The sequence below is a fragment of the Opisthocomus hoazin genome, chromosome 7 (genome assembly GCF_030867145.1).
Source record: "Opisthocomus hoazin isolate bOpiHoa1 chromosome 7, bOpiHoa1.hap1, whole genome shotgun sequence".
Taxonomy (NCBI): Eukaryota; Metazoa; Chordata; class Aves; order Opisthocomiformes; family Opisthocomidae; genus Opisthocomus; species Opisthocomus hoazin.
The window spans coordinates 22,346,699-22,373,764 of NC_134420.1; the positions used below are offsets into that span (position 1 = coordinate 22,346,699).

General features: G+C 37.0%; 1 protein-coding gene across 1 annotated transcript in view; it reads right to left on the reverse strand.

The window, feature by feature from the left end:
- INSC (INSC spindle orientation adaptor protein) overlaps window positions 1-27,066 on the reverse strand; it is a 159,450-nt gene that overhangs the window by 65,786 nt on the left and 66,598 nt on the right. Inside the window, exons 3-4 of the mRNA XM_075425762.1 lie at window positions 1,104-1,449; window positions 608-660 (exon numbers count right to left, since the gene is read on the reverse strand). Coding sequence (XP_075281877.1) covers window positions 608-660; window positions 1,104-1,449 — 399 coding nt within the window. The remainder of the gene's footprint in view (window positions 1-607; window positions 661-1,103; window positions 1,450-27,066) is intronic.

Genomic DNA, 27,066 nt, shown 5'->3' on the forward strand with positions numbered 1-27,066 from the left:
GTAAATCAAAAAAGACTGATTGAACTGTGCTGGAAGAAACAGGATATCTTATATTAGGCAGGGGAAATATCATGAGAAAAATTATAAAGAGATTCTTGTTTTCCAGTCTCAGCATTCTGGGGTGCACTGAGCTGAGTAAACCTGCAAACACAATTTAAAGGTATGTGTCTTTATTTGGGTTTGGTTACTAATACATGGATATGTGCATGCAGGAACACATAGTACAACAATCTTGCAACTTAAGTTTTCACACGAGCTGAAATCTTGTCTCCACAGAACTTGAACGGAACTTCGTTGCTGATCATTAGAGCCAGACTTTCTCCCTTGATGTCTAAAAGCCTTGAAAAATCCACTTGCATGCAGCTTTGTGTCTATGTCAGGCTCTTTGTGCAACAGCAGATCCCACCTTTCGTTAAGATGTAGTTTAGATAAAAGCAATTCACTTCACCACTTCACCCACCAGAGGCTAAAATTTAGAATGCATTTCAGAGCTGCGGGGGCCTAGTTCAAACATTTGAGGGTGTTAGTAGATTTGTACTTCTCATTAGAAATTCTACAACATAATAAAACAGCAAAATGAATATTTCAACTAGAAAATTTAAATTACCTTTCTGTGAATGCTGTAAATTCTGAACACTTGTCTATTAAAAGTTTTTCAAACTGCAGAGAGAGAAAGTGGTTTTAAAGCAATATCCACATGCACAATTGCTTTCTAAAAATAAATAATGTGTGCTTATGATAATTAGGTGATAACCCTCCAGAAACATATATACTATGCATATCCTTTTGCTATTTTTGTGCATAAAACAAGTAGAGATAAAAACTCGCAAATGGGGCATCTAGTTACTTTAGTCTGGTAGCCTTCAAAACCAAAACTTTTTTCAGCGTAATTTGTCAATATTATTAACATTCAGAATCAGGTCTATGATAAAATAGGATCCAAAATAAGTCAAGAATGCTTCGATAGCTGAACAGAGGTTACAAATTCTTCAACAAGGGACCAGTATCAGTGACTAAGAATATCTCACAGATTAAGATAAGCTTCAATTATTACAACAGAAAAATTAAACAAGACAAACACGACATCATGTAAGGCATCCTACCTGGTGCATTTCTTCTGAAGAATTCCTGGTGAATGTATTGTATTCATTTATCATTGAACGTACGTGACAGTTGACTCTTACTGTCATGCTGTGAACTCTCTGCCATCTGTTCTTCTCTAGCTTTTGAGCAATCCTGGTCAACTCTGTGCTTATGATCCAAGCTCTCTTTAGTAGCAGCTGCAAGTTATCACATGTACTATATTGTGAGGAAAGGATAAGTTCATTTTGTTCATCTTTCTCAATACCGATTGGCTTGGACTGAAGAATACACATACATTCACAGTCTGTCATCAACTTCAAATCTTCCATCCATCGCTGAACGGAATCCACCTGAATTAAGTGCATGCTAGAAGGCAGAGAAAGAGAAGGAAGAATGAGGTGAAGCAAAACAACCTTAGAATAACCATTATCAATACAATACAGTTGCGTCCACCTACCAGGTTGCAGCCGATTGACAAAAGGCAACTAACTGAACAAAAAATTTGCTTGTAGTAACACAGTGACATGCTTAGCTTGCTATTCCAAACACAGGTTTTGGGTTTGTAATCACCTGTACACCACTTACCCTGCAATAAAATTATTTGTGAAAAAACTCAGTAGAGATTAGAGATAAGTAAACAAGAGAAGTTTAGACTATACTTTCTGGGGACATTCAGAGTTTGTACATTCAGAGTTTAACGTGATGAAGAAGCAAAGTTATGAGTGTGGTTTCTTGTTGTTTATGGGACTGTACTGACAGCTTTTTCTAGACACTTTGCCTGTTAGACACTTAACAGAAAAGGCTTTACCTTGCAGCATCTCTCCAAAGCCCTTTCACCCACACTGACACAGACAAACCAAGACAGCAATCAGTACTGTCAGTAATATCCGTTTCTGTCGTATCATAATCCCTTAAACCTCAGTTGGATTCTACTTCCTGACCAGTCCTTTACCTTCCCCCCTATTTCTCACTGCTCTCTATACAATTTGTGCATCTGACTTCCAAATCCCGTTTTTTGCACTACATCAAATACGCTTTGAACCAGTGAGGCTGACAAACTCCTTGATGAGTATATCCTGACACAAGGGCAATGGGACTGCATTTTGTGCCCTTGCACCCTCCAGCTAGCAAAACGCGGTACTTGAGGCAGAAGCTGCACTGAGCTCTTCCCAGAGGGAACTGCTGCCTTGAGACAGAGTTGCCTAGAATTTTTTCTTATAGTGAGGTGCCCAGATCCTAATAAAAAAACACCTTAACCCTCACCCCAACCATACACATATACAGAACCAGGTTTTATTACACGTGACTAGTGTTATTAACACATATGTAACAGTATGTAAGGGTCAGACATAGGACCCTAGGTCAGACATTTGCACCACCGCATTCATCCTTACCTACTTTGTCTTGGCAGACAGGATATGGTTACTGCTTTTGTTCCAGTTAGCTCAGGGAATTCCTTAGCAGCAGCACCCCGATCCCTTCTACTCCCTGGAAATTTGCTCCCTCTCTCCAAGGCCTGCCTAGCCCATTGCTGCCTCCTACATTCTCTCAGGCTGTCTGCACAGAATGCAGGCTCCCATCTTTGTATTTTGACTCTCTCCTACCATACTTAAGGCTGGACCTCTGTTTCCCTTTACAGGAGGGAGCTCCCCAGGGAGGGAGCATCGCCTCTGCCATGGGGTCCCATCTGAACCTTGCTTCAAAACCAAGGATAGAATATACATTGTCCATCTCCACAAATTAACCCTCCAAAATTTTTTTCAGATTTAACAGTGGGTCCAAATTATTTCAGTTTACATTTCCCCTCCCCAGTCCTCAGAAGAGGCCAGTTCCTCTGGTTAATATATACATAAATATACATAAAAAGTCATTTTTACTGTCAATAGTACATATATAATACGTATATATATAAAAATCTGAACGACAGTTACGTGAAGCTAAAATCCGCTCTCAACACAATATCATTCACTGGTAATGAAGCAAAGCAGGAGCCCAAGAGTTCAAAGAATCACTGCAAGTGTCCACGGCATAGGAGATTTTGATTTTTATATGTCTGAAAGAGTTTCTGCAGAATTTATAAACACAAGCATGACCATGAATGTAATATTTGGACACATAACACACTTCCAAAAGGGGGACTTTATCCAGCAAGAATTTCAGATTTCTGATCTGCAATGAATAAAATAGTTTTTCTGACAGTTTTCATCAGCTGAAGACTCAGTCTTAATTTTTGGCAATTTTTCTTAACAGGAAATATTTCAAAACATTAGTGTCTCTTCCTCTAGCTAAGGATAAATTGAAACTGAAAAATACCGAAGTAGTGAAGTTGAAAGATGAAAAAGAAGCTAAGTGAAAGCAAGAGAGACTGAGACTAATTGTTTTTTTTCCAAATTTCTGTTGGTATGCTACAGCTAGTCTGACAGTGTACTAGATTGTTGTCAACCTTCTGGATACATGCTGCAGTTTTATAAGATGTTATACCAGAAAGGACAAAAAGAAAATGTATATTATGGCCGCTGTTCTTTTAATCCAGATAATGATTTATTGCAACCCAGCATCACAGCATTAATGCTCTGTGCTGTTATGTAGGGCCTTACTGTTAGAACAAAATCTTCAACTACATTAGTCAAGCTAAGGATGACAAGGCAGAAGGCCTTTTTCATTCTCATGCTTCCATTCATACACTGAGCACTGGCTGAACTCAAGAATTCTCCTTCCAGACCACTGAAGTAATATTCCACAAGTAACCAAAATTTATTAACATACAATACAAAAAGGAGGATCATCCGAAGTATAATTTCATATAAATCAACAGATACAAGAGATCATTTTCATTAATCCAATCCCCCTTTTCACAATATACAACAAAACTACTTTTATTTTTAAATTTTACAGGCTACTGCTATTTAAGGTCTTTATTTCACTCAGCTTTGAATATTGTGTAATTGCATTTCATGATCGATTGTGGCTTGATTTTTTTGCTGTATGTAGTCTCCTTATTGACCTTTTGGATCTGAAGCAAGGTTTCCTAATAAACAAAAATAACAAATTTAGAAGTTTGAGAACATGATTTATAACAAAGTGTATAGTTTGCATGCAGTACAGGATAAAATCATTTGACACAAATATATTTTTCGTTTCTAAAGTGCACTATAATAATTGATTAAATCTATTTAGTAGGTACAAATAAACTCCTATATTATAAATTCACATGCAAAAAACCTAGAATAGAAGGTTAGTTGGAAAAAACAAATAATCGTTCACATTTTTTTAAATCCCAAAAGTCAATCTTCAGTCTGAGGAGAAAAGAGGATGATAGAGTTGTACAAATAAGGTACAGATGTTAAAGAAACTCTCCTTGTTTGCCTCTATTCCTACTAATTGTCAGAAGTACAACTGTAGAATTTAGGATGTTGTGTCACTGAAACTTCATATTTCTCATCTCACAACAGTGGCAAAAATAATACTATTCACCTCCTCTCTGACAGACGAACGACAGAAAACTCCCCCTGCTCACTATGTCAGCTTTTCTGACACATTATTCTTTAAAATACACATATATCATAATTACTCGAGTGAAATACATAAAAGATTCACCTTCATCCACATGTCTCTGCATTTAGTGAAAATCTTCCTAACCAGTCAGGACATGATTTTGTAGACTAATTTTTTATATATTAAAATAAAGAAAGAAAAAACTGTGATCATTTCTAATTAGCTGTTAAGAATCATATTCCAGATAGCATTTATTGAACTCCAAAAACAAGTTGCAATTTTCCATTTTGTCTCCCCATTACTGAAAAAAAAAAAAAAAGAAAAAAATCTACGCCTACAGAATAAAAACAGCCATAATGGGTCAGACAAAAAAAAAACAAACAAAAAAACCAAAACAAAACAAATCTGTCTAGCCCATTATCCTGCTCCCAACATGGCCATTAGGAGATGCATAAGGAAAGATTATAAGAGGCATGGCAAGAGCTGCACAACCCCTCCTTCCCATCTTCTGGCAATTAGTGGTTTAGGAACTTCCTAAGGCAGAAGTTGTGTCTAAGCAGGATGATTTTACAATTCATGAAACAAAAGTAGCCATTAATCCCTTTTTGAACTCAGTTAAACTTTTGGCCTTTACAACATCTAGTGGCAGTGTCTCGGATTGTTTAATTATTGTTTGTATGAAAAAGTTTCTTATTTTTTGTTTTAGACTTGCTGCCTGGAGACATTAACACAAACTCTTTAATTCTTGTATGCCAAGAGTTACTGAAAAGATAGTTTCACATTCACCCTCTTCGTGTAATTCATTATTTTATTTGCTTTACCCTATCTTCTCTCGGTTATCTCATTTCCAAGGTACAGAAAGTCAGTCTATCTAGTCTGTCACCATACAGAAGTGACTTCACTCCTCTGATTGTCTACTTACTCTCCCCACCTTTTCAAAAAGCCTCTTCCAGTTTTCCTGTGTCCTAAGATGTGATGACAAGAGTAGCATGAAATATCCAAGGTTAAATTATGGATTTATACATTTGAAGTACATTTTCTGCACTGTCCCTATCTTCCAAGAAATCCCAAATTTCTTTGTTGCTTAAGTGTTTTCCATAAATCTGTTTCATTTTTACCTTCCAGAAAATCTACTTACTTTGATTTCAGAGTCTTTTCAACGAGTGATAGTACCTAAGTTAGTGTTTGCTATTCTGTATGTATGATGAAAGGTTTCTCTTCAGTTCCCTTCCCCTCCTCACATGCACTACTTTATCTTCATTAACATATCATTTCTTCTGGGATTTTACATTTCACTGATTCAGTGTTGTGAGACTTCTTGTGTTTGCACATTATATTAAGTTAACCTGAACAGTTTTGCATCAGCAGGAAATGTGGTTGTCATATCATAACTATTTTTCAGGTCGTTAAATACATTAAGCAAGATTAGTTCAAGCATAAGGGACCTTACTGGTGTGATTTTCCCCAGTTCTGTTTAATTGAGCAACAGTAGCTGGGTAACTGGCAGAGTTCCTGACATATATAGATAATAGTTCCCCACAAGTTAGAATTTCTGAATTTAGTATGTTATGGCATATTGACAAAAAAGCAATTTATCTAGAATCTACACCATAAAAGCAGCATTTCATGTAAAAATAGCAGTAAAAATAATTCAGTGCAAAATAAAAATTCAGAAGAAAGTCTCCAGCATTTCTTCAAAGTCATTCTATTTTAATTGAGGTTGTAAAATATTTGACAAAGTTTTCAAGAGCACTCAACTGAACTTGGGTAACTAGCAATTTGAACACTGTGAAATCTAACATGCTTGCCAAAAACCAGTCTTTTAAAAATTGTGTTATTTAGACAAAATCATTTGGTGTCACTGGCTGAGACTATCTTAGAGCAACAGCAGATTAGAAGTATATAGCTTCAAAAGATGCTTAGGCCTTATTTCATACGGACATTTCTGCACTATATATCACATTGCAGGGAAATTTCATCCTGGAGAAAGATTAAAAAAAAAAAACATTTTAAATTTCTAAAAAAAAGCCTATCATATTCGGAGTTCTGTTACCAGATTTTTTTTTGCTGTTTTCTATTGTCTAGTAAGTAGGTTTTTAACTAATGAATCAGAAGATCTTTAGGACAGAAAATACGGATCGACATCTAAAGGATTTCTCTGTCTCCAGTTAGTAGTACATAAATACAGAAGTGAAGAATTAATAACTAGATCATTTGTTTAAAACTTCCAGCTTGGAGCTCTCTACCACAATTTTACTGGCAGCACATGCAATTTTTTAAAATTGAAAATGTTATAACGAAAGAGTTATACCTCCATTTTAGCACCAAGTTTCACCAAGTGCAAAAGTTTCATGTTTTATAACTTTGTGTTGAAGTCTGAGCTGATTAATTCACATGAATAATTCGAGTAGTCGTATTTATAAAGTGTAAAGACTTCTGCTAAGTTAAATTACGTTTTTGAGGCTTCTTAGCCTTTTTATCCATTTTCACCTATTATGACAGATTTATTACCAAGCCTAATGATAGCATTTAGTACAGTTTCCAGATAAGCCTACAGTGAAAGGCAATGCCAAGTCTTACAACTAGTCAGATTTATTATTCTAATTAGCAGTAGGTAATTAATTGGCAACAAACAACTTCGTGAATGGATTTAGCCCCCTCTTTGAACATAAATCATCTCTGATTTTTTTTCTAATTTATCTTTTTAAAATAATTCATAGATGCCCAATATACCTAAGGCCAGTTTCTACATCAATACAATGGACAACAGAACTCAACTCTCAGTGGAGGAATTTAGTGGAGAGCCATAGAAACAGTTCTTCACCCTCAAGTTGCTGTACACAATACTAATTGCATAAAAGAGCCTTGTAGATCCATGATACTGTATTTGCACCAGTTTCAGTAAAATTTTGTAGAGATAGAGAGTTAGCTTGGAAGATACAGAATAGCTTTAAAGTAGCTGAGAGTCAGATTCCTGATATTTAAGTGAACACGCTTGCTTTGTAGATCATTCCTGAAGTACTAAAAGTCTATGAATATTAGTCATTTGTAATTGACATGGCGAGCTAAAAGATTAGCCACATGATATGCACTGTATTCTTTTTTTTTTCCCCTTGATTTCATGTTCTTCTTTTCCAGTAGAACATCAGCAATCCAACTTCACTAGGACAAAAGATGAGTTTAGTATGAATTATTTAATCCTTTAAAAACCACTGATAAAAGCAAGTTAGTTCCTAGATATCAAAAAAGTTAACAGGCTATATTAAAATGGTATTTTAATTTGTCTCAGTGATTACTCAATCACTACAGTCACTAAAGTCTAACAGTTTCCTCAAATTATGTCAGTAACAGACAATGCAAACTACAGCCCTGAAACATTTCTCAAAACAAAAATTAAGGAAAGGTGCACTGTAGTCAGCGAGATATCCTGAAGTGTATTGTGGAAGGCAGAATTCTGTTAGCCATCATTGATCACCCTTCTGCATTTTAACATTTCCATTTAATTTAGGACTAGGTTTAAACTACAAAGAAATACAGCAGAAGTAATAGGCATTACCACTAGTTTCAATAAGCAGCATGCCAGCGGACAGAATAAATATATATTGGTAACAACCAGAATTACTCAAAGATCACAAGTAAAATACAAATGTATTACCATAGTGGTAATAATTAGTTAATTATTTTGTTGACTAGGGACACCTCAATATTGCTACTTTTCTGGTAGCTGATATCTATGAGTCTCTTCACCTGACCTGAAACCAACAATGGTCCCTCCTTGCCATTTACTGAAATTTCAGTAGCACCAAATTCAGTTTAGCATATGCACTCTGTGATGCTGGAGTTACTGAAACCACCAGCCTCCTCAAAATCAGTGCTACTACACAGAAAACACGTTAAAAACACAAATAGCTTGTGCCTTGTTAAACATCCATCCAACATCTGCAGGAAGATAAAATGAAGACCAACTTGTCAAACTTAGACCTAAATATTTGTGGTCAGGGTACTGCATTCTGTGAAATCTTATGCATTCGCCAGTGTAGAAATTTCTATAAGGAAAGTAGAAACACTATAAACACTTGTAATATATAAAGTATGATGTGTAAATTAATTATAGCTTCATCGCACCTATTTAAAAGGCAATGTAAATCATTAGTGTTAAGCGCTGCACCGATGTTCCCAGATCTTTATGTTTTTCTGAGTAATCCTCACTGTAAGTTGTCCTTCTAAAAGTGTCTGGAAATATTATACCATCCTAGAATTACTGGCACACTACTGAACATAAGGAAGACACAATATAAAAACACCGAGCAATTCAGCTTGCTGATCAGCTTGCGTAAAATTTAGTATAAACGTATCATATATCATTTTTCTTTACATGGTCAGAGTATGAGCAGGACCAGGTCTTTTCCACCCTCTGTCAACTGAAGGAATAGTCAGAAGGTAAAAGGACTAGTTAAAACTAGCTTTGTGGATTCTTACTTTGTGCTTGGTACATTAAATTGCTAAAACAGTAGCTGTCAACGAGAACGTAAGCCACCGAGTTCCCAGAAAGTCAAGACAGCAGTAAAAGAGAATATAACTTCCTGACAGAAAGGAAGAAAATGCTAAATAAACCCTGCTTTCAGCAAGTTAATGACAGTATAAGGCTGCTAAACGGCCTGCTTACAGGCAAAGCTGAACAAACAGTATGCTAATACTGTCACAACGATCACCAACTAAAATATGTCTGTTGAATTTATATTTGTGTAGTATTATTAATTCACACTTGCAGTAAATACAATTTCATTTGTAATGTCATCATAAACCAGTAAACTAAAATTTCCAAAACCAGCTAGTTGAATGAACCTTGGAATATTGACATGTTCAGACTTAGTAAACTGTTATGTACTCAGATCAGACTTGATGGACTTGGATCCAACTTAAGGAAGCCACCAGAGACATAGCAGGCAATTTTAGCCACTCTAGAATTTGGACAATAAGGTAGATGGGGAAAAAAGTGCTCTCCAATTGGCCCTGCTGCTTGAGAGTCCATTCATGTTGAAGTAGGGGTAGGGGACTGCCAATTTAAATTCACTGCTGCTAGCTCCCTTCAGCTAAATGCTTTGGTATGGGTTACTGACATGCTTATATTTTTCTAATCTCCATCTGACTACTGCTAAAACTAGATATGAAGGTGAACTTACCAGATGGACAACTTTTTTTTTTTTTTTTTAATATTGACTTTTTTTCTGTCTGTGTGTAAGAGTGTTACTCATTGAAAGTCAGAGACAACCCATTTGCAACAGGACACTGATCATCATCTAAACTCTGTTGTCCTCTGCAAGTTGCTTTCAGCAGCAGTATGCACTCCCATCAGCTACACTGGCCTGGATGTTCTCTCACTTAGCCAAACCTACCAAATCATATGGCACTTTTGTGCCCTGCACAAAAAAAAACAAACTTTGATAAAAAAAAGATAAGACTATAAAAATTAGGAGAAGACCATCCAATGAATTCTTTCTTGGATACACTGCTGTTGTTTTTAATGATATTTACAGAATATCATTGTGAGATAGACAAAAGTGTTATACGTGAAGTTAAAAAAAATATATCCACTGACCAAGGTCCATGAAGGATACTGGTTCTTTTGTTCATCACAGTACTTGATCATTTGTTCTGCACTAAGTAAGCAGATTCCTTTCATTTCCCAGGGAAATTGCTCTTTGAGGAGCTGGATAAAGTAGACATTCCCTTCATCTAAGGTCCTGAAATAAGAAACTACTCTCCGATGCACAGACAAAAGCAGTGCTGAAGAGGTAAGATCCCACCACTCTTGTTCTCTTTGAAAATGACAGTCTGGGTCTTGAAAAATCATGAAACAGTTACAGTTACAGTTTCTCTGAAAAATGAGATACCAGAGCTGAAGGGTCTTCGCTTTGTGCACAATGACAGAATCCACAACTTTGGACAGTATTTAGCCAAATGTAAGCATAGCTTAATGGAACTTTACAAGGCAGATCTATTGAGAACATTTTTACAGCTTCTTTTAGGACTAAGTCTGACTTGGTGACTGAAGTATGTTGAGAATCTTGAAGGGATATTGTCATCAGCACACATTTAAATTGCTAATTACAGAGTACACACAAAGTTCTCACTCCCGTAAATAGTTGGGCATGTTTCCTGCACTGTCTGACAGAAAAGTCAACAAGGCTATCAGCCAGAGAGAATGTACTCAGATATATTAACCAGAGAGCTCATCCCAGTTCACTGCTTCCTGATACTTAGGCTACATTTATAATTGCAGAAGACAAGAATCCTCATAGCCTTATAAGAACAATATGCTGTAAGAGAGAAGTCCTTGTAAATATCTAGCAGCAAGGGAGAAACAGAAGTAAAAGAGAGAAGGAGAAAAACAGCACTGGAAGTAATTTGGGGCCATAGACAGCGGAAATGCTCAAACACAATCACAGACTAATTTGGAGACTAACACAAGAGTCCATGAAAATCATGCCGGTGCTTCAACAAACATTTTCTATTCTTCCTCCAAATCTACCTTAATTTGTAATTTAATAACAAACAGTACAGCTCTCTGTGCCTTTTTCAAAGGAGTTACGACATGCATTATGAGAACCACCATTAGCCTTTCGTTATTTAGTCATTTAAGGTCCTAACCCTACTGATTAAGTAAAGCCTGGATTACTTAATGAAGGAAGCAACAACCACTTTACAGGGAGGTATGCAATCAGTATCACTCAGGAGACTACAGAAATTTGGGGACCCTCAGTCACATCTATCGCACAGCAGCTCTACCTAAAACTGCCAAAAAAGAGGTAAGAAAAGGATAGCCTGCTGTTGGCTTTTCTAAGATTCACATTAGAACATTAACCCTTCAGCAGACAAGTAAAAAAGATGAAGGCTAGCAGTAGTGTCACAAATATCAGAATGAGTTGGTAAAAAATACCTGAAGTAGTCTCATTCAAAGAAGAAAACATTTTCTAATCAATAAATTCGATGTTTAAGCACATGCTGACATACTTCTGTAGAAGGCAGAGGACTGAAAATGAAATCTTATGTCATCAAAATGACTTTTCTGACACTAGAAGTAACCAGATCAGATAATTTATTCATAAATGGCTTAAAAATGAACTCTGAAAGTAATGTACTGTGGGCTCAGATATGTTCTATTTAGTGGCTATTCTAGAGCTGCACTACTCCAATGGTTAGAAATTTCTTATTTCTGATCTAAATTTCTTAAGAGCTAGTTCATTCCCATTTTGTTTCTTCTTTCCTTTTAAACAAGAATTTATCTTCTAATGCATTTCCAGAAAGCAAACACATGCTCTCAGCTTCTGTTTTGCAAGACTTAACAAGCAAAATTCTTTAGATTCCTTTTATGAAACTACGTTGCTTTCCACTCACCCTGCCATAAGCAGCCTCGTAGATCCGTAGCTGCTGCAAAATTTACTTTTTTCTGAAAGACTTGTATCATGCTTGATAGCAAATGAAGTCTCACAGTAACTTGCATGGTGAGATTAGTACATCCTTATCTCCACCAGAAATATATCACTTCATGCAGTCTAGGACTGATCTGGCTGCCTTCATCACCACATCTTACTAGGAAATGCAGTCAGTCATCTCATTATCACCTAGCATACATAGGTCCTTCTCCTAATTATTTTTTTCCCCTCCATGAAATGAGCTACAAATTGTTGCAGACTTTTTTGTTCTCAGCCCCTAAATGCATAACCTTGATATTTCATTTACTCATCCTTTTTCTTCAATACTTCAAGTCTACTTCTATTTCTCTGCTTTCAAACAGAAAGCTTGGCATTGCCTTTTCCCATTTTGCCCTTTGTCTAATAGCTAGTGTTTTCTGTATTTACTAGTAAATTACCATGTGTAAAATCTCCATGACTTTCTGTTGTTAAAAGGGAAAATAGGGAAAATAAAGTTACCTTATCAGAGAACGATAGCAGGTTATTCAGTACAACGCATCCTGGGCAGGTTTATGTTTTGGTATCCCCCTTTCCATTTAATCCCAAACCTTTAACTACTCTTTACTAGAATTTTTCCTCAATTTCTTCTCTCATTTTCCTTTCCAGTTATCTCTTATTTCACCCTCTCTCAATCCTTAGATATAAGCATTATGTTTTGCCACTTTTCACTTGAAGTCACTAAAAACTTTCGCTAGCAAGTTCAGCAGCTGAAGTAGAGTCATTTTCCTGTCTCATGCAGATTAAGTTGTGTTTTGCTGATCCCTCAAATACGTTTCTTCCTCTTTCCATGCACATGACAGAGTCAAACCTAGATGGTTAATGTTCTTGTCTGCACTGAAAATTAAATCTTTGTTCAGTCACGGTACTATGACTGTGTTTACTCCTTACTAATTACATCAAGTAAGCATTTCTTGCCATCTTCTCTTTTAATCTGAGTGGTTATTGAATTCAGATAGCATTCATATTATTCAGTTGCTTTCCTGAACAAAAGTCCCATTGGAAAAAAGTATAACTGACAGTACATACTAGAGTCCTTCATAGTCATATCACCTCTTAAAAGGTTATTTAATAAAAACAGACTTGCTGCATTAGTCTCCCCACCTGGACCCTTCCTTATGCTCCATATTAGGGTACAATAATACCAATTACTCTGTGTATATGTGTACATGCACACCATATGCATATGCCATTTCCCTTCTCTACACTACATCCCTCTTAAACAGATTAGGTGGAAGGCTCTGATCTAATAGGGAAAGACCCTGTTTCACTCCTGCCTTTTGAATGTACTTCAAAATTCTGATTTCTCTTCCCTTTCCCTCCTTCTGCTGAAGTCACTGTCTTATTCTTTCTGCTTACAGATCCACTGCTTAGTTGCCAGAGACCCCTGAGCCAAGCAGAAGCAGGAGGTATCTGCACTCCTTTTGCTGTACACATCCAGACTTATATTTTCCGAATTAAAGCTTGTGTGGCCCTCTAGCCACAGTGAGTTTACTCAGAGCAGCAGAGTGATCTAGTGAACAGACTCCTTGAGTAGAAATTCACAAAGTTGGATGCCACTCTTTGCCTTCCTGCTAATATTCTGACAAGTTTTGTCACCTCCTGCCATCCTTACCTCCTGCTAGACTCTCTCTTCTCTGCTTAGCATATGAAATGACACTTTCTTGCTTTTGCACTGAGCATTGCACACAGTGTTCAGATCTTGATGGAGCTTCCAGATGCTACTGTAAAATATTTAGTGGAGAAAGGCAAAAACCTAAGTTATTCAAAGCAATCCTGAGAGGAGTTCTGAACGCTAATCAGCAAAAGGAGAAAGGAAATGGCCTCAAGTTGCATCAGTGGAGGTTTAGGTTGGATATTAGGAAAAATTTCTTTACTGAAATAGTGGTCAGGCATCGGAATAGGCTGCCCAGGTAAGTGGTGGAGTCACCATTCCTGGAGGTGCTAAAAAAACGTGTAGATATGGGACTTTGGGACATGGTTTGGTAGGCATGGTGGTTTTGGGTTGGTGGTTGGACTTGATGATCTTAGAGATCTTTTCCAACCTTAATGATTTTATGGTTCTATGAAATGAGTGGTTATTTTTACTACCATAAAGTTGCTTTTGAATGAGGGACAACAGCTGAAGTGTGAAGAATGCCTCAGCTAGAACAGTCTCATTAAAATATAAAATCCAAAACAATTGGACTCCAAGACCTGAAAGAGACAAGAGTTCAGGAGGGTTCTTGAAAATCCTGAATGAGGTGAAGAAACAACCACAGCCTGGTTTCCTTGTGAAAGTAATGTATGGGTTAGGAGTCCCGCAGATTGCTCATTCCTTGGAAATAATTCATTAGCTAGGACTTTTCACCTTTCTACTGTTCAGCAACTCTGGTAATCTCACAGGTAAAAGAGGAGCAAGGGAGAGAACAAATGTTGCTGATAAGATCTCCATTGCACAGGTGTCAATCTTCATCTTCAGAAGGGATCAGGTGAAAAGAATTACGCACCATGGAGGATAGAATGAGGTGGCTTCTACAGGGACTGAGAGAACATTACACAAATGATGACAAGAAGAGAAGACAGAAAAAATATCTCTTCTTTTTCTCCTTCTTAGTGAGTAGGATGAAACAGCATATCTATTTATTCCTCTTCATTTAGAGAGAGCAGGGTTTGGGTCACTGTCAGTGAATTTCTGGTGCAAGTGAGTTATCCATGATTCATAAGGCTATGCAGGCTCCACGTTCTGCAGTGCATTAAAAACAGAACAATGATGTTTTCCAGAAAAAAGCATCATTCTGGTATCACTGCACAAAAATAAGTCAATTATCCCTTCTTAATTATTTATTTAGCATTATTGAACTCTTACTTGCCATGAAAGGAACCTGGGAAACAGATAACAGAGCGAAAAAGTGTAGTGAACACCATTGTTTTGTAATAACACATCCCAGACTCAATGAATTAGCCTCTGGCACTAAATATAAATAAATGGGTATTTTATGTGAGTACAATATTTTGCATTAAAAACAATTTAAGTATAAGTGGAACTAGGTTTTTGTCCTGCTATAATGCTTTATGATACCTCACAGTAGAACAAGCAAATTGAATGTGAAAATGTATCAGAAATGGAAGGAAGAAAATATTCTGTAATATGAAGTCTGTTATAGTCACCAGCCTTAGCTAAAGAAATTTGCTTCATATAAATTACTGTGGGATAACAGAACTTCCTTACAAATGGGAAATACATGTCTGATACACAAAAAACAAATGGCTTATTCACTGAATATTCTCTTTTACTTTCTCTTTGTCAATCTCTATTATGAGAGTAAAGTCTTCAGAGGAAGGAAAAAAGCTCTCAGTGTATTTGTCAAGTGTCCGATCAACAATTCTTTCCTGCTGCCATCATATAGCCAGAAAATAAGATAACTGACTTCATTGTATAGAGAAGCAAATACAAGTAAGTCTGGTTTTCTATGTGATTTCTATGTTCTACTGTTTTCCAGAGTGCAAAAATAAGTAAAAATAGCTTTATTAAAGGATTTTCATCACACTGAAAAATTTTCAAAGGACATGCACAATAGTTTCTCAAAGTCTGTCAGTTCTCAAGCAGAATGCGTTTTTCTATAACTACCATTGATACAAAAAATTCAGGCAGGAATCTCAGCACTAACTTCGCACAGACTGCAAGCGAAAGACTGTGCAATTCGGATTCCACCTCTCACCTAACACCTGTTTCTGGAAGGACTCAAACAACGCCCTCAAATCCACATCCTATATCTGAAAACATTTGAAACAGGATCAAAACTGTGTCTTTTAGGCCATCTCTAACTTAGAGAGATGGAGTTTCTCTCTCCAGTGTCCTCCTCCCACACAAGTTTCATTTAACTAAATTCATTATTAGACTGGAGATTATCCATAAAAAGCAAAGCAACTGAACATTTCTGCAGAAATCAGGACACAAGAACCAACGATGCATTTCCTATTTCAGGAAAGATACAGCATTTCTGTCTAATGTATTCCAGAAATTAATAATTTAAATAGATGTGCTCTTCAAAAGGCACTGACATGTACCTCTGTTCTCTGTTACCAAAAAAACAGGCATTAAATCAACACACAACAACAAACCAAACAAGATCTCCCTGCTTTCCTGCTTCTCACTACTGTTATGCACAAAAGCTGAAGACAACCCATTTCCAGAAGACAGCATAAAAGAAATTCCAATGAACCTATTTAAGGCTGGTCAAAACCCAAGCATTAGAACAGCGTGATAGAAAACACAAGCAAACCAATAATAGCTCACCATGATTTCCCACCATTAAATCACATTCAATTCTCTATGTAGTAGTAATAAAAAAAAATTAAAAAAATAAAAATCAATGCTACATGATGCAAACTTACTCCTATAATGAAATCAGTGAAAACAGGATTAAATATTTTCTGTCTGTATTTTGGCAGATGTACACTGACAACAAAAGTTGTGTGTTTATGTCTTTGCTCGTCCTTTCCCTCCCCACCTTTTACCTCCACCTCAACCCTCCAGATTTCTGACCTGAAGTCAGAAGTTTTGGAGACTTGAGATAACGTGCGATAGCGAGGCTTTGAAGAGCAACACTGATACAAGTGTCACTGGTCCTACTGAGACTGGGGAGGGTTGGGACAGTATCCTCTTCCTGTATTCAGGGGACGCCACCTTTGTCTTACTGCACCCTTGATCTATTAAATATATGGTTGGATTTTCCATCAAGCATAATCTTACTGGAAGTAGTCTTTCCTGTGGTTCACAGCTGCCTGGAAAGACGGCTGGTCATTACAGGAGTGAAACTACAGCAGAGTATATGCCAATTAAGTAATTATCTTACTTTTGTCCGTGTCATATGAATATGCTCACTTGTAGAAACACAAGCAGTTTAAATCAAATGTGATGATACTTCATATGAAAAAAAAGTAATTGCTAGATCCACAAGGCTACAGACCAAACATAAAAATTCTGTTTAACATATCAGACCTCATAGTGGCTGGCAATTTTCTGAACAATTTTTTTTGTTTGTGTCCCTCCCTCCCTTTTTTTTGTCAGATCAATTTGTATGTACCAGACTTAACTTATAGTCACAATGAAGAGTGCACATATATGCAACCCATGCTAGTCAAAACCCCAGCACCTGTGGGTTAACAACAGGCCAAATACCTCCTGACTCAGGCCACAAAGTGCTTCCTTTAACACATTCATGTTTATCCAGAAATATATTCAGGTATTTACACTGAACTTTGACTAATCCTCACTTCAAGGAATACTTTTGGGAAATAGAAGCTATCTGGGAGAAGGGAAGATCATCTTCTGCTGGTTTCAAATACTTGAGTACAATAGACAAGAAACACTATCTTTATGCAGAAGTAAAACAAATACTTTTGAAATTTCAAATATTCAAACAGAAGAACCATTTCTCAGCCAACTGTATGCAGAATTCCTGATAATTTGGTGCACAACTTCAGCTTTGAGGAAAAAAAATGGAAATACTTGATAAACAGCCCTACCACACCTTCTTATTCCCCTTCCTTTTACTCGCAGACCTAAGCTGTTGTGAAATAATCATCTTATGCCTGCATGCAAGATTCATTCAATTCTCTATCTTCGCACTTCTGAAGAACACTGCAGAAGAAAGGTTCTCAAAGGAATTCTCTAGGTCATGCTAAATAATCCCTGAGTCACACTACTGTTAGCTAGGATACCCTTCGATGGCCTCTTCACCTGTATGTGGCTCAGTGTACAACTTGCCCACCCCTTGCACAGGTGCCTAACAGCGACAGCATTCTGGGCACCACAGCTTCACAGGCAGACAGAAAAAAAATGTTTGGAGAATAGTGTTAAAGCAAATATCACAGCAGCACTTTGTTATTTATTAGTAAAAAGTTCAACTATTTCTGACATAAAACAATGTCTGAAATCCTAACATGTCTTATGTAACCATAGTAAATTAGGTAATCTGTACCTCATTCATCCTCTTGAAGTAGCAAAAACTTCTCCTAACAAGCTGCAGGGATGTATACAGACCTCTGATGATAATGGCCTGGTTTCACTGTTAAACCTCTTGGAGATACATAACACAACTAAGCTCACTTCTAGTTGTATATTACTTAAGGACCTAATTTGGGAAGCAGAACTGCTGTACTCCAGCTAAAGTGATTGGAGGCTGTATGTAGGTTCAGATAAAGCTAAGGTTAATATACCTGCAGAAAGCATGTATGATTCCTGTATTACGTTACGGTCCAGCTTATCAGTTTTATAATTTCTGATTTATTTAATGCCTAGGTGATTATGTTTTCCAAAGGCATTTCTTTGGAATATGAAACAGGCAATCAATGTAGAGGCATGGAAGAGTGTTAAGGTGGCTTCACCTGTTCTTCATACGGGCCTCCAGGTAAGCATACCCTTACAACAACATAGGCATGTGTCCATGTACAAACACACATTGAGGGGGGTCCAGATCAAATGCTGAGTAGGGGGAGAAACAGAGTAACATGACATCAAGTATATACAAAGCTAATACAAATGGAGGGCAGTCTCTCTGCATAGTTTGGTTTTCTTTGTAACCAATTCTGAGGAAATTTCATCTCGAGTGTCATTGTCAAAAGCATCATGTATACCAAGTGGAAAGAGCCATGACGCTAAAGCATTCCTTGAGACACACTGGAGGAACAGCAGGAGAGACAGTTCTATGTAAAAAATAAATTGTAACAGTCAAGGAGAAAGGATCATTCAAAAAATGCCCGCAAAAGTTAGAAGTAGAGAGGACAGAGAATGGCAGTAAGGTTTTGAAACATATGGAGCCCTTTTCATTTCTTCTGAATGCAGTTTTAAGCATCTTTCTGGAGACACAAGATCCTGCACAGATTTGCTAGAAGAATAAACTAAAATTAAATTTTCTGTGCTATTGCACAATTAATAGAGCATGTACTGATTGTATATCATACACATCCCTATGTTGTATCTAGTTAAAAATCAGATAGCCAAATGCTGTCTTAAATTTTAATTGAAAAAATATCGTCAGAACTGTACAAAGAACTTCCCTGTTTCTCGCACAAGCACATACATACACCCACTGAAATTTCATTCATAAGCAGAGAGCAGTATCCTTTTCAGATGTTGGAAAGTTCACAAAGATAACAGGACAAATGGCTTTAACCCTTGTCTACCATTATAAAGAGAGTAATAAAGCTTTATTACTCCAGTTTCCTACCTAATGAAGACATAGGGCCCGATTCATCCTGCCTGGCACTAGCAAAGGCTGAGAGTGGACGTAACTGCAGTATAGCGCTGACCCCAATGCAGAAAAAGCAACTGTCAGTCTGCTTCAGCTTTCACCTCTTACCGTAGTCCTTATAGCACACACAAAGCACTGGTGATGCTGTGTGGTTGCGAACTTCCTCCACACGTAGTCTTCTGGCACATCTACTCTTGGATGCTACACTGCCCATAACAGTCCTACGAGGCTGGTGTTCTGCGAGCTTAAAAGTGTTCAGTGGGTGGGCTGTGGAAGATCGGTTCACACAAGCCAAAGTAAGGAGCTGGAGCAAACGACAAGCAACGTCCCTGCTTCTTATTTCACAGTAGACATTTAAATTAAAAATCAAAATTCAATTTGTTTTCTTGTGGGAATCAGTTGAAAAGGTGTGTAAATTGGCATTGAGGTGTCAATTTAAATAGTGAAAAATGCTCAATTTGAGCATTTACTAAGGGCCTTGCATTTGCAGTAACTGAAACTGCAGTAGAGCAGTGCTGAGTTTGATGCACCCCACTCTTACAGCAGGGTAGCTGTGAATCAGTTTACTCATTTGCACTGTCTTCACACTTTACCAAGAAAACAATGCTTTCCTCAAAATTACTGAGGTCAACCTCTCAGCAGAGCAGTTGAACCACAGAGAACGTCCAGTGTGATTCCAGCCCTTCAGAGCAGAGTAAAATGCTTGGGGAAAAAAATATCTTGTTTTCCCTTGGAAGTAGCACAGTGATTTCTTTCCCAGTTGTTCCTGGTGCTTTAGCCAAGAGCAATACAGGGTTAGACACTCTACCCAGCATAACCAGGAGTCATCATTTGGTTCTCCCAGTTAGCAGTACACTTTGTGCTCTGAACACAGCAGAATTTTTAAAAATGAAAATTTAATGGAATGTCACACAATGTTTGCTTCCTGGATAGTTAGAAACCATAGATTCATAATCATGTAACCTCCTTTACTTTTAAATTTATCTATTTTTAAACTACAGATAAGCCAAATTAATTTATCCTTCTTGCAGAAGTAATATCAAAAATAATTCTTCATTGCTGTAGCAAAGTAGCTTACTTCCTGCATCGTGTGTTTAAAATCGAAGCTACAAAGTTTATTTCAAAATGCAAAGTAGGTCAAATCCTAAATCAAACATTTGTGTGTGCAAAACTGATGCTGAACAAGATGTTTTTGCTCTGTAGCACTTCTCAAAAGCTTGCTTTCAACTATCTTGTCATACATTGAATAACCTCCATCATCTTTGATAGCATTTCCTGGTTCTCCCCTTTTTCCTTTGTTTTTTTAGCTTTCTCCTGTTTCACTCCTGTCTAATATTATTCTGAGCTGTCTTGTTGCTATTTAAGACAATGGAAAAATATTTCCATTAAGTTTAATTGGACAATATATATATGTTTTTGGTGTAGATGTTTTCTGTATTTGCATTGTGCCACAGGACGCCTTCAGCAGGCAAGAAGCAAAATTCAAAGTACCTGAAGCATAGTCTACACAGGCAACATAAAAAGTTTTTTCTTTACAAACAAGTAAAAGGATGCACATTGATAGTCCTTTAGGAATATTGACCTAAATAAAATAACATATAGATGTATATATACACATACATACTTCATCACATTCTCTAAAATACTGTAAGAAGCAAAAAAAATGAACTGGCACTGCTAACGATCACCTTTCAGCTTAACATTAAACTCCTATATGCATTTCACTCCACCACTCCAAATCCCTCAGGTTTAATATGAGCTCAGATATCTGACCACTAACAGACACTACCAAATTTAATGAGACTAGAAATGAGGTCAGACCAGCATATTTCTTAACATCACTTACTGTTTGCCAGAAAGGGAAAAAAGGCAAAAAAAAAAAAAATTTACAAAGTTGTAGCATTGTTCTGCTAGCTTTCTTAAATTTGCTCATTACAGGTTACTGAACAACCAATTACAAGACCGTCCCACCACCCCCAGACAGCAGTGAATCAGATTAAGAAAGACCAGGCAATTAAGTAAGAAATTACCAAGAAATGTGAAGTGACAAATATTGTATTTAACACAATATTTCTAGTAGATCGCTGAGAAGACAAGTCATAGTAAGACCATTAAAACATCTTTAATGAAGTGATTTCCTTTTTAAAATTGGATTGTGGGAAAACACCTCAGAAATAATAAGGTATGTGTAATTAATCTTCATCCTCTGTTATAGCCATGGCTGTAAAGAGAGTTTAGTGAGCTCGCTTGCCAGGCAACACCACTGTGAAAAAGATGGTAACATACAACACATGAAAAAGAACAAGTTCATTTTTGTGAACAGAAGCACACTCTTTGCATTTACTGAAAGCAGCTGTTAGGTAGTATTCAACATTACCACCTTGCAACAGTGCAATAGGATTATGCACACATATCAGGCATAACAAGGCACATGAGGTCATAACTTACCAAGTACTGTATAAGTATCATTAAAATAGCAGCTTGTGGAGATAGGCTAATAAAGACTTCCATTGTGTTTTCCCAGCTAAGGTGGAGGAAGGGAAGACACAGGAAGGTAAAGTGGTTTGCCTAAGGCAAGAAGATTAATCAGCAGTATATCCAGGGTAGAATCAGGAGGAATGATGTATAATGCTCAAATCAAAAGTAAAGCTTCAACAAACCTTACTGCCTTTTTGAAGGCAGATGGCAAGAGTGTCTTTTCTCACAAGAAGACAATAACAATTTCAGTGAGTCTGCTTTCTTGAGCATTAGGATCCCTTCATTAGTTTGGCCTCTGTTTTCAGGTTGCATGAAGAGGTGTATTCCTGTTAAGGAGGACTACTTGGTTCTTTTCCCTCTTGGTTAGCACAGTGAGGGTAAACGTCCCTGGAATGCTTCTACAAAGCTTACATGTTATACAGTAAAGATATTTTCGATATACTGAAGTCAACAGACAGGATTTCATCCTTAATTGCCTTCCAAGGCTGACAAGAATAATTCCAGCTGCATTACTTACATGATAACAACAATAATATGGCCTATCTGCTAAAATGAGACACGAAAGTATGGATCGTCATTCTTGCCAGCAGAATACTAAATTCAGATTTTTTGATATACATAAAACTGCATAGAAAATCAAGGTCATACAATTATTTTGCAGAACAGATAACTACTAATCCTATATTGTAAATGGAAAAAACAAAGACACAGTCTTTACTGTAATTTGTCAAAGTTCAGAAAGACCTGGAAAGTAATCGAGTCAAAGATCAGACACTGCAGGCACTGTATTGTCCTTGTAAGCTGTGCTCCTTACAACTAATACTACTCACTTTTGCCTTCCTGAAGACTCCTTATAACTTGCAAACTCTTCCATGTGTGACCAAACTTGCTAACAAATCCAAAATTTTCTAAGGTGCACACCAAAAACTGCAGCCAGTGCAGCAATAAAGTTCTCTGTACAGTTCACAGGCAGAGTCTGAGGCACTCATCCACTCTTGTGGAGCAGAATAGGAACAAGAATGAAGTTAGTTTCAGGATGACCTGCCAATGCCAGCTTTACCATTTCTGGCTCATTGCTTCTTACACCCAGGAGACAGTGTTTGAGAGCATCCTCAATCCCTTAGGCACAGCATCATCGCCAGGCGCACAGCATCATCGCCAGGCACACAGCATTGCTCCATGACCACATGACACACCATTGCAAGACACAGCCTGGAGTTCTGCAAGACACAGCCCTTTGAGTTGCTCCACTCAAGTGCAAATTTGAATCCTCCTTACCTTGCATGTCACAAGACATACCAAGTTATCATAGCTGTCTGTTCCTGTCATGTTCTACTGTTTCTTACTCTGTATTTTTTTTTCCTTCTTAGCAATAAAATTGCTGGGAGAGGTTTCTTCTGTATATCCCTTCCTCATAGCTAATACACTGGGTTCCGAAAGACACACTACAATTCAGGCTTAGGACTCTGATGCCAGGAAGCTCACATAGACAGTAGAGAAGCCAAGTATGCGGCTCCTACCAGCTAACCACAGTTGAAACATTATTACATAAGAATGTAACATTATTGCACAACAATTCCTCAAAGAAGCTCTTTAACTTTTAGGGCAGGTTTTAGGAGTTTTTTTCCTAAGCATTTTATGGAAAATAAGACATGATAAATAAGACGTCTAGATACTTTACTGAAAATTGTATCAAAAGTAAACAGTTTCAGGTTGGGGGGGGGGGGGGGGAGATAGTGGCAGCAGGCATATGGGAACTACCTGTGAACCAAAAGGGTAGACTGTTAATGCTAAAATATGCATAAAGTGTAAACAGTTATAATAACAGGTATACAATATGAAAATGAAATTTTGAGTTAAAGAACTAAGATAACAATATAAATGCAACATAAATGTACTGGTAATTGTACAAATACAAAGTTCCATGAGCTTCTTATGGTACAGCTATATATCACAAATTTACAAGAAACCATCTAGATTACTAGAAGACTTCACAAAGCAGACAAGTATCAAACTGCAGTAGAAACATTCAGTAGACTGAAAGCAATCAACGCATTTGTGTCAATTAATGCATGATTCACTAACAAGAAAGAAGACTTCCAAGTGCAGAATAAAACCTTAAACACAGAAACAACTAGCAAGACTGTCTTCTGAAAACATAGCACAGACATACAACAGGAGTGGTAGCATATGTGTAAACCTCATCAGCATTATCTTCCAAAGTATGCTGCAGAAAAACAAGTATGATGAATATTTGAATGCAAGTAAACATAACTGACCACAAACAACATACGAAGTCTTCGAAAAGGTCGTGCTAATACCAGGGACAGTTTGCAGAGAAGCACAAACCATGGAGTGAAAGCCAGAAAACAGTGGCTGGAAGAGCTAGCTACATGGTGTAAAGTTGACATGATTACTGATTTGATGTCACAATAAAAATTTCATGCAATACTTGTGAAGATACAGTGAGAAAAAATCATCTATGTCTAGCAGATAAAGTAACCTAACATCCAAGCAACTTCTGTTATTGTTATTTCAAAGACATTAATTTGCAGGTCCATTCTGAAAAGGAAGTCCCAAACACATCAGGCAGATGGGAACTGCTTTTTCTCTAATACAATAGAAGGGTCTTTTCTATAGACTGTCACTTTTCAATAATATGCATTCTAGAAATAATCAGCCAAACAACTTCTATGATAAAGGCTATACCAGCATTAACTTGACCTCTTAACAGCGCCTGTGTGCCACATACAATGAAACATGCTACTGACCCTGGCAAGAGGGATTCAGGATAAATTCTTAACTGCCTTTAAGAATGAAAGACGGTGCTTGATCATTTTAAAAAGTTCCCAACTAACAGCAAGCCACAAATAAGAAACACCAACTTTAATGAAAAAGAAAGTCTAGTGAAGCCAGTTGAACCGATAGTTTAAGTTCATCAATTGTTTGCATTTTAAAGTCACCATAATTTCAAAGTTACTATAATGGACAAACTCAATTGTTTGCATTTTAAAGTCACCGTAATTTCAAAGTTACTATAATGGACAAACTCAAATTTCCTTCAGGTTAAAAGCCAAAATTCTTTTGTGACTTCTACAGTTCAACATAGGATATTTTACAGCATAGCTCTGGGAAGTAATATAATATGTGCCTACAGCATGTTCTACGACTCAATATAAAGATGTAGTGATAAAACTATCAGAATGAAAAGGTTAGGAAAAATCTTGCATTCTGGCACGCTTGCACGCATCAAAAATGTATAAAGTACAAGTGAAATGCGATTATTTTTACTGCCTGCAAGCTAAACTGCTGACCTACATTTTAACATCCTCAGTATAGGAACAGAGATATTTTACCCAGGGTTTGAAAGAAAAAAAAAAAAAAAAGTCTGTTGAGTTCATGTTCCTCATGAATACCACCAAATGATGGCCAATCCATAGTCACTACTTTACTAACATCAGCTTTTGGATCCAGTCAACTAGCATATCTGAAAATCCTTCCCAGAAGGAGCATATAGATACACAAATCTGTTTTAACTGTCACCATCAAAAACCCCACAAACAGCCCAGCTTTCAGTTTGGTTACAGGTAGAATACAGATCATTAAAATCAGAGATACTGAAGAGTAATGTAAGCTCCCTTTCTGCAGCTATAAAATTCTTTGCTGAACTATCACAGTGTAACTGAGTGAAATGAAAAGAATACAGGGCCATTAAATGAGGCATCATTAGTGTCTTGAGCTATGCAATAACTGAATTTATTCCTTGTCATCAGAAGATGCGTTTATTGCATTTTTGGCAGAGTACCTTCCTTTCTTCTGTAGTACTCCATTCCTACAGCTTACAGCAAAAAAAAAGATTTTTCAAAAAACATTTTCAATTTCCCCAGAAAGTATTTCATTCTTGAATGTTTTTTAAAAGTTTCATAGAGCAGCAATTCATAAAACCATGTAAGCACGCTGGACTTTGGACTCTGAAAATGCTCAGCTCTAGCTTTTGTATTACAGACAACATACTATTTTTCTCTACAGTTTCTTACAGTCTTTATCAGAATGCTTTAAAGAGCCACAACATACAAGTTCCTGACATCATCCAAATAAAAATGATTACAGGGAATGTAGGATTCAAATTAGCTGGGCAAGATCTATGCACAGTAAGTAGCCTGTAAAATACAGAGGAGATACAAATCAAGTTTTCTACTTTGCATGGAGTGCTTGTCAGACAGGAAGTTCAGTTTGCAGGCAGAAGTGGGAAAAGCCAGAAATACAGAATAAGCTCTTGATTATCAGCAGCAGACACTACAGAAAATCATGAGACAGAAAGGATTAAGCACTTACAGAAGATGTCTAAAAAGTGTAAGGACACATACAATCACTGATTAGACAAAGCATTTCAAGCACTTGTGTTTAGACATGATTTTATGATTAATTATGAACTTCAGCACAGTCTTAGAGTTGTGCATACTTACAAATGAGTTGCTGATTCTTGAAGGGTCAAGGTGCTATAAAAACACGAAAAAAAAATGAGGCAAATCTTTTGAGGACAGGCACTAATAACAGAAGTGGTAACAAAGCACAGAAGCCATGCAGATATGAACTAGAAAGGTAACAAGAACTGAGACTGTTATAAAAATCATAGACTGGAATGAGTTAAAGTCAAATAACCTTTGTTCAGGTTAATTCACAGAAGTCATATCCCTCAGAATCATTCACCTGAGGGATTCATGTCTAAGAAAATATATAGATAACCAAACAGGAAATGTTTCCATGAAGGGATGTACAACCAGACAACCTGCTGCCCAAAATTCAGTCAAAACCAGAACCGAACTTGAACTTAAGACCAGATGAACAGATGGCATCAAAACCTATAGATTCCCATCACTACAGAACACAAGGTGCAAGAGATCATCGGCTAGGTGAATAAAAAGGAATATACCTGTGCAATTTTGGCCAAGACTTACTTTTTATGACTGGATAACATGATTTCCCTGCCTTCAACTCTGAGGACTCAATCACCCAGTATTTTATGAAGTTTTAGACACTCTAGGGATAGAAATCCAATAGGTGGATCCATTCTGTTCCTGAAAGCCCTATTTTGAGTTCTATTTCTTAACAAAGGACATCTGAACACAATATTAAATATGATGAAAGGCTCTTTGCGTGTCTCATACCTCAAACTCAATGTCTGTCAAAACACCTCTTCTCAGATGCACAGAGGCCACATGAAGCTCTAGAAGTAAAATCTGATGTGAAGAGTCCTTTAAATAATTCAGTTCCTGAACAGGTAGAAATGCATCTTATTT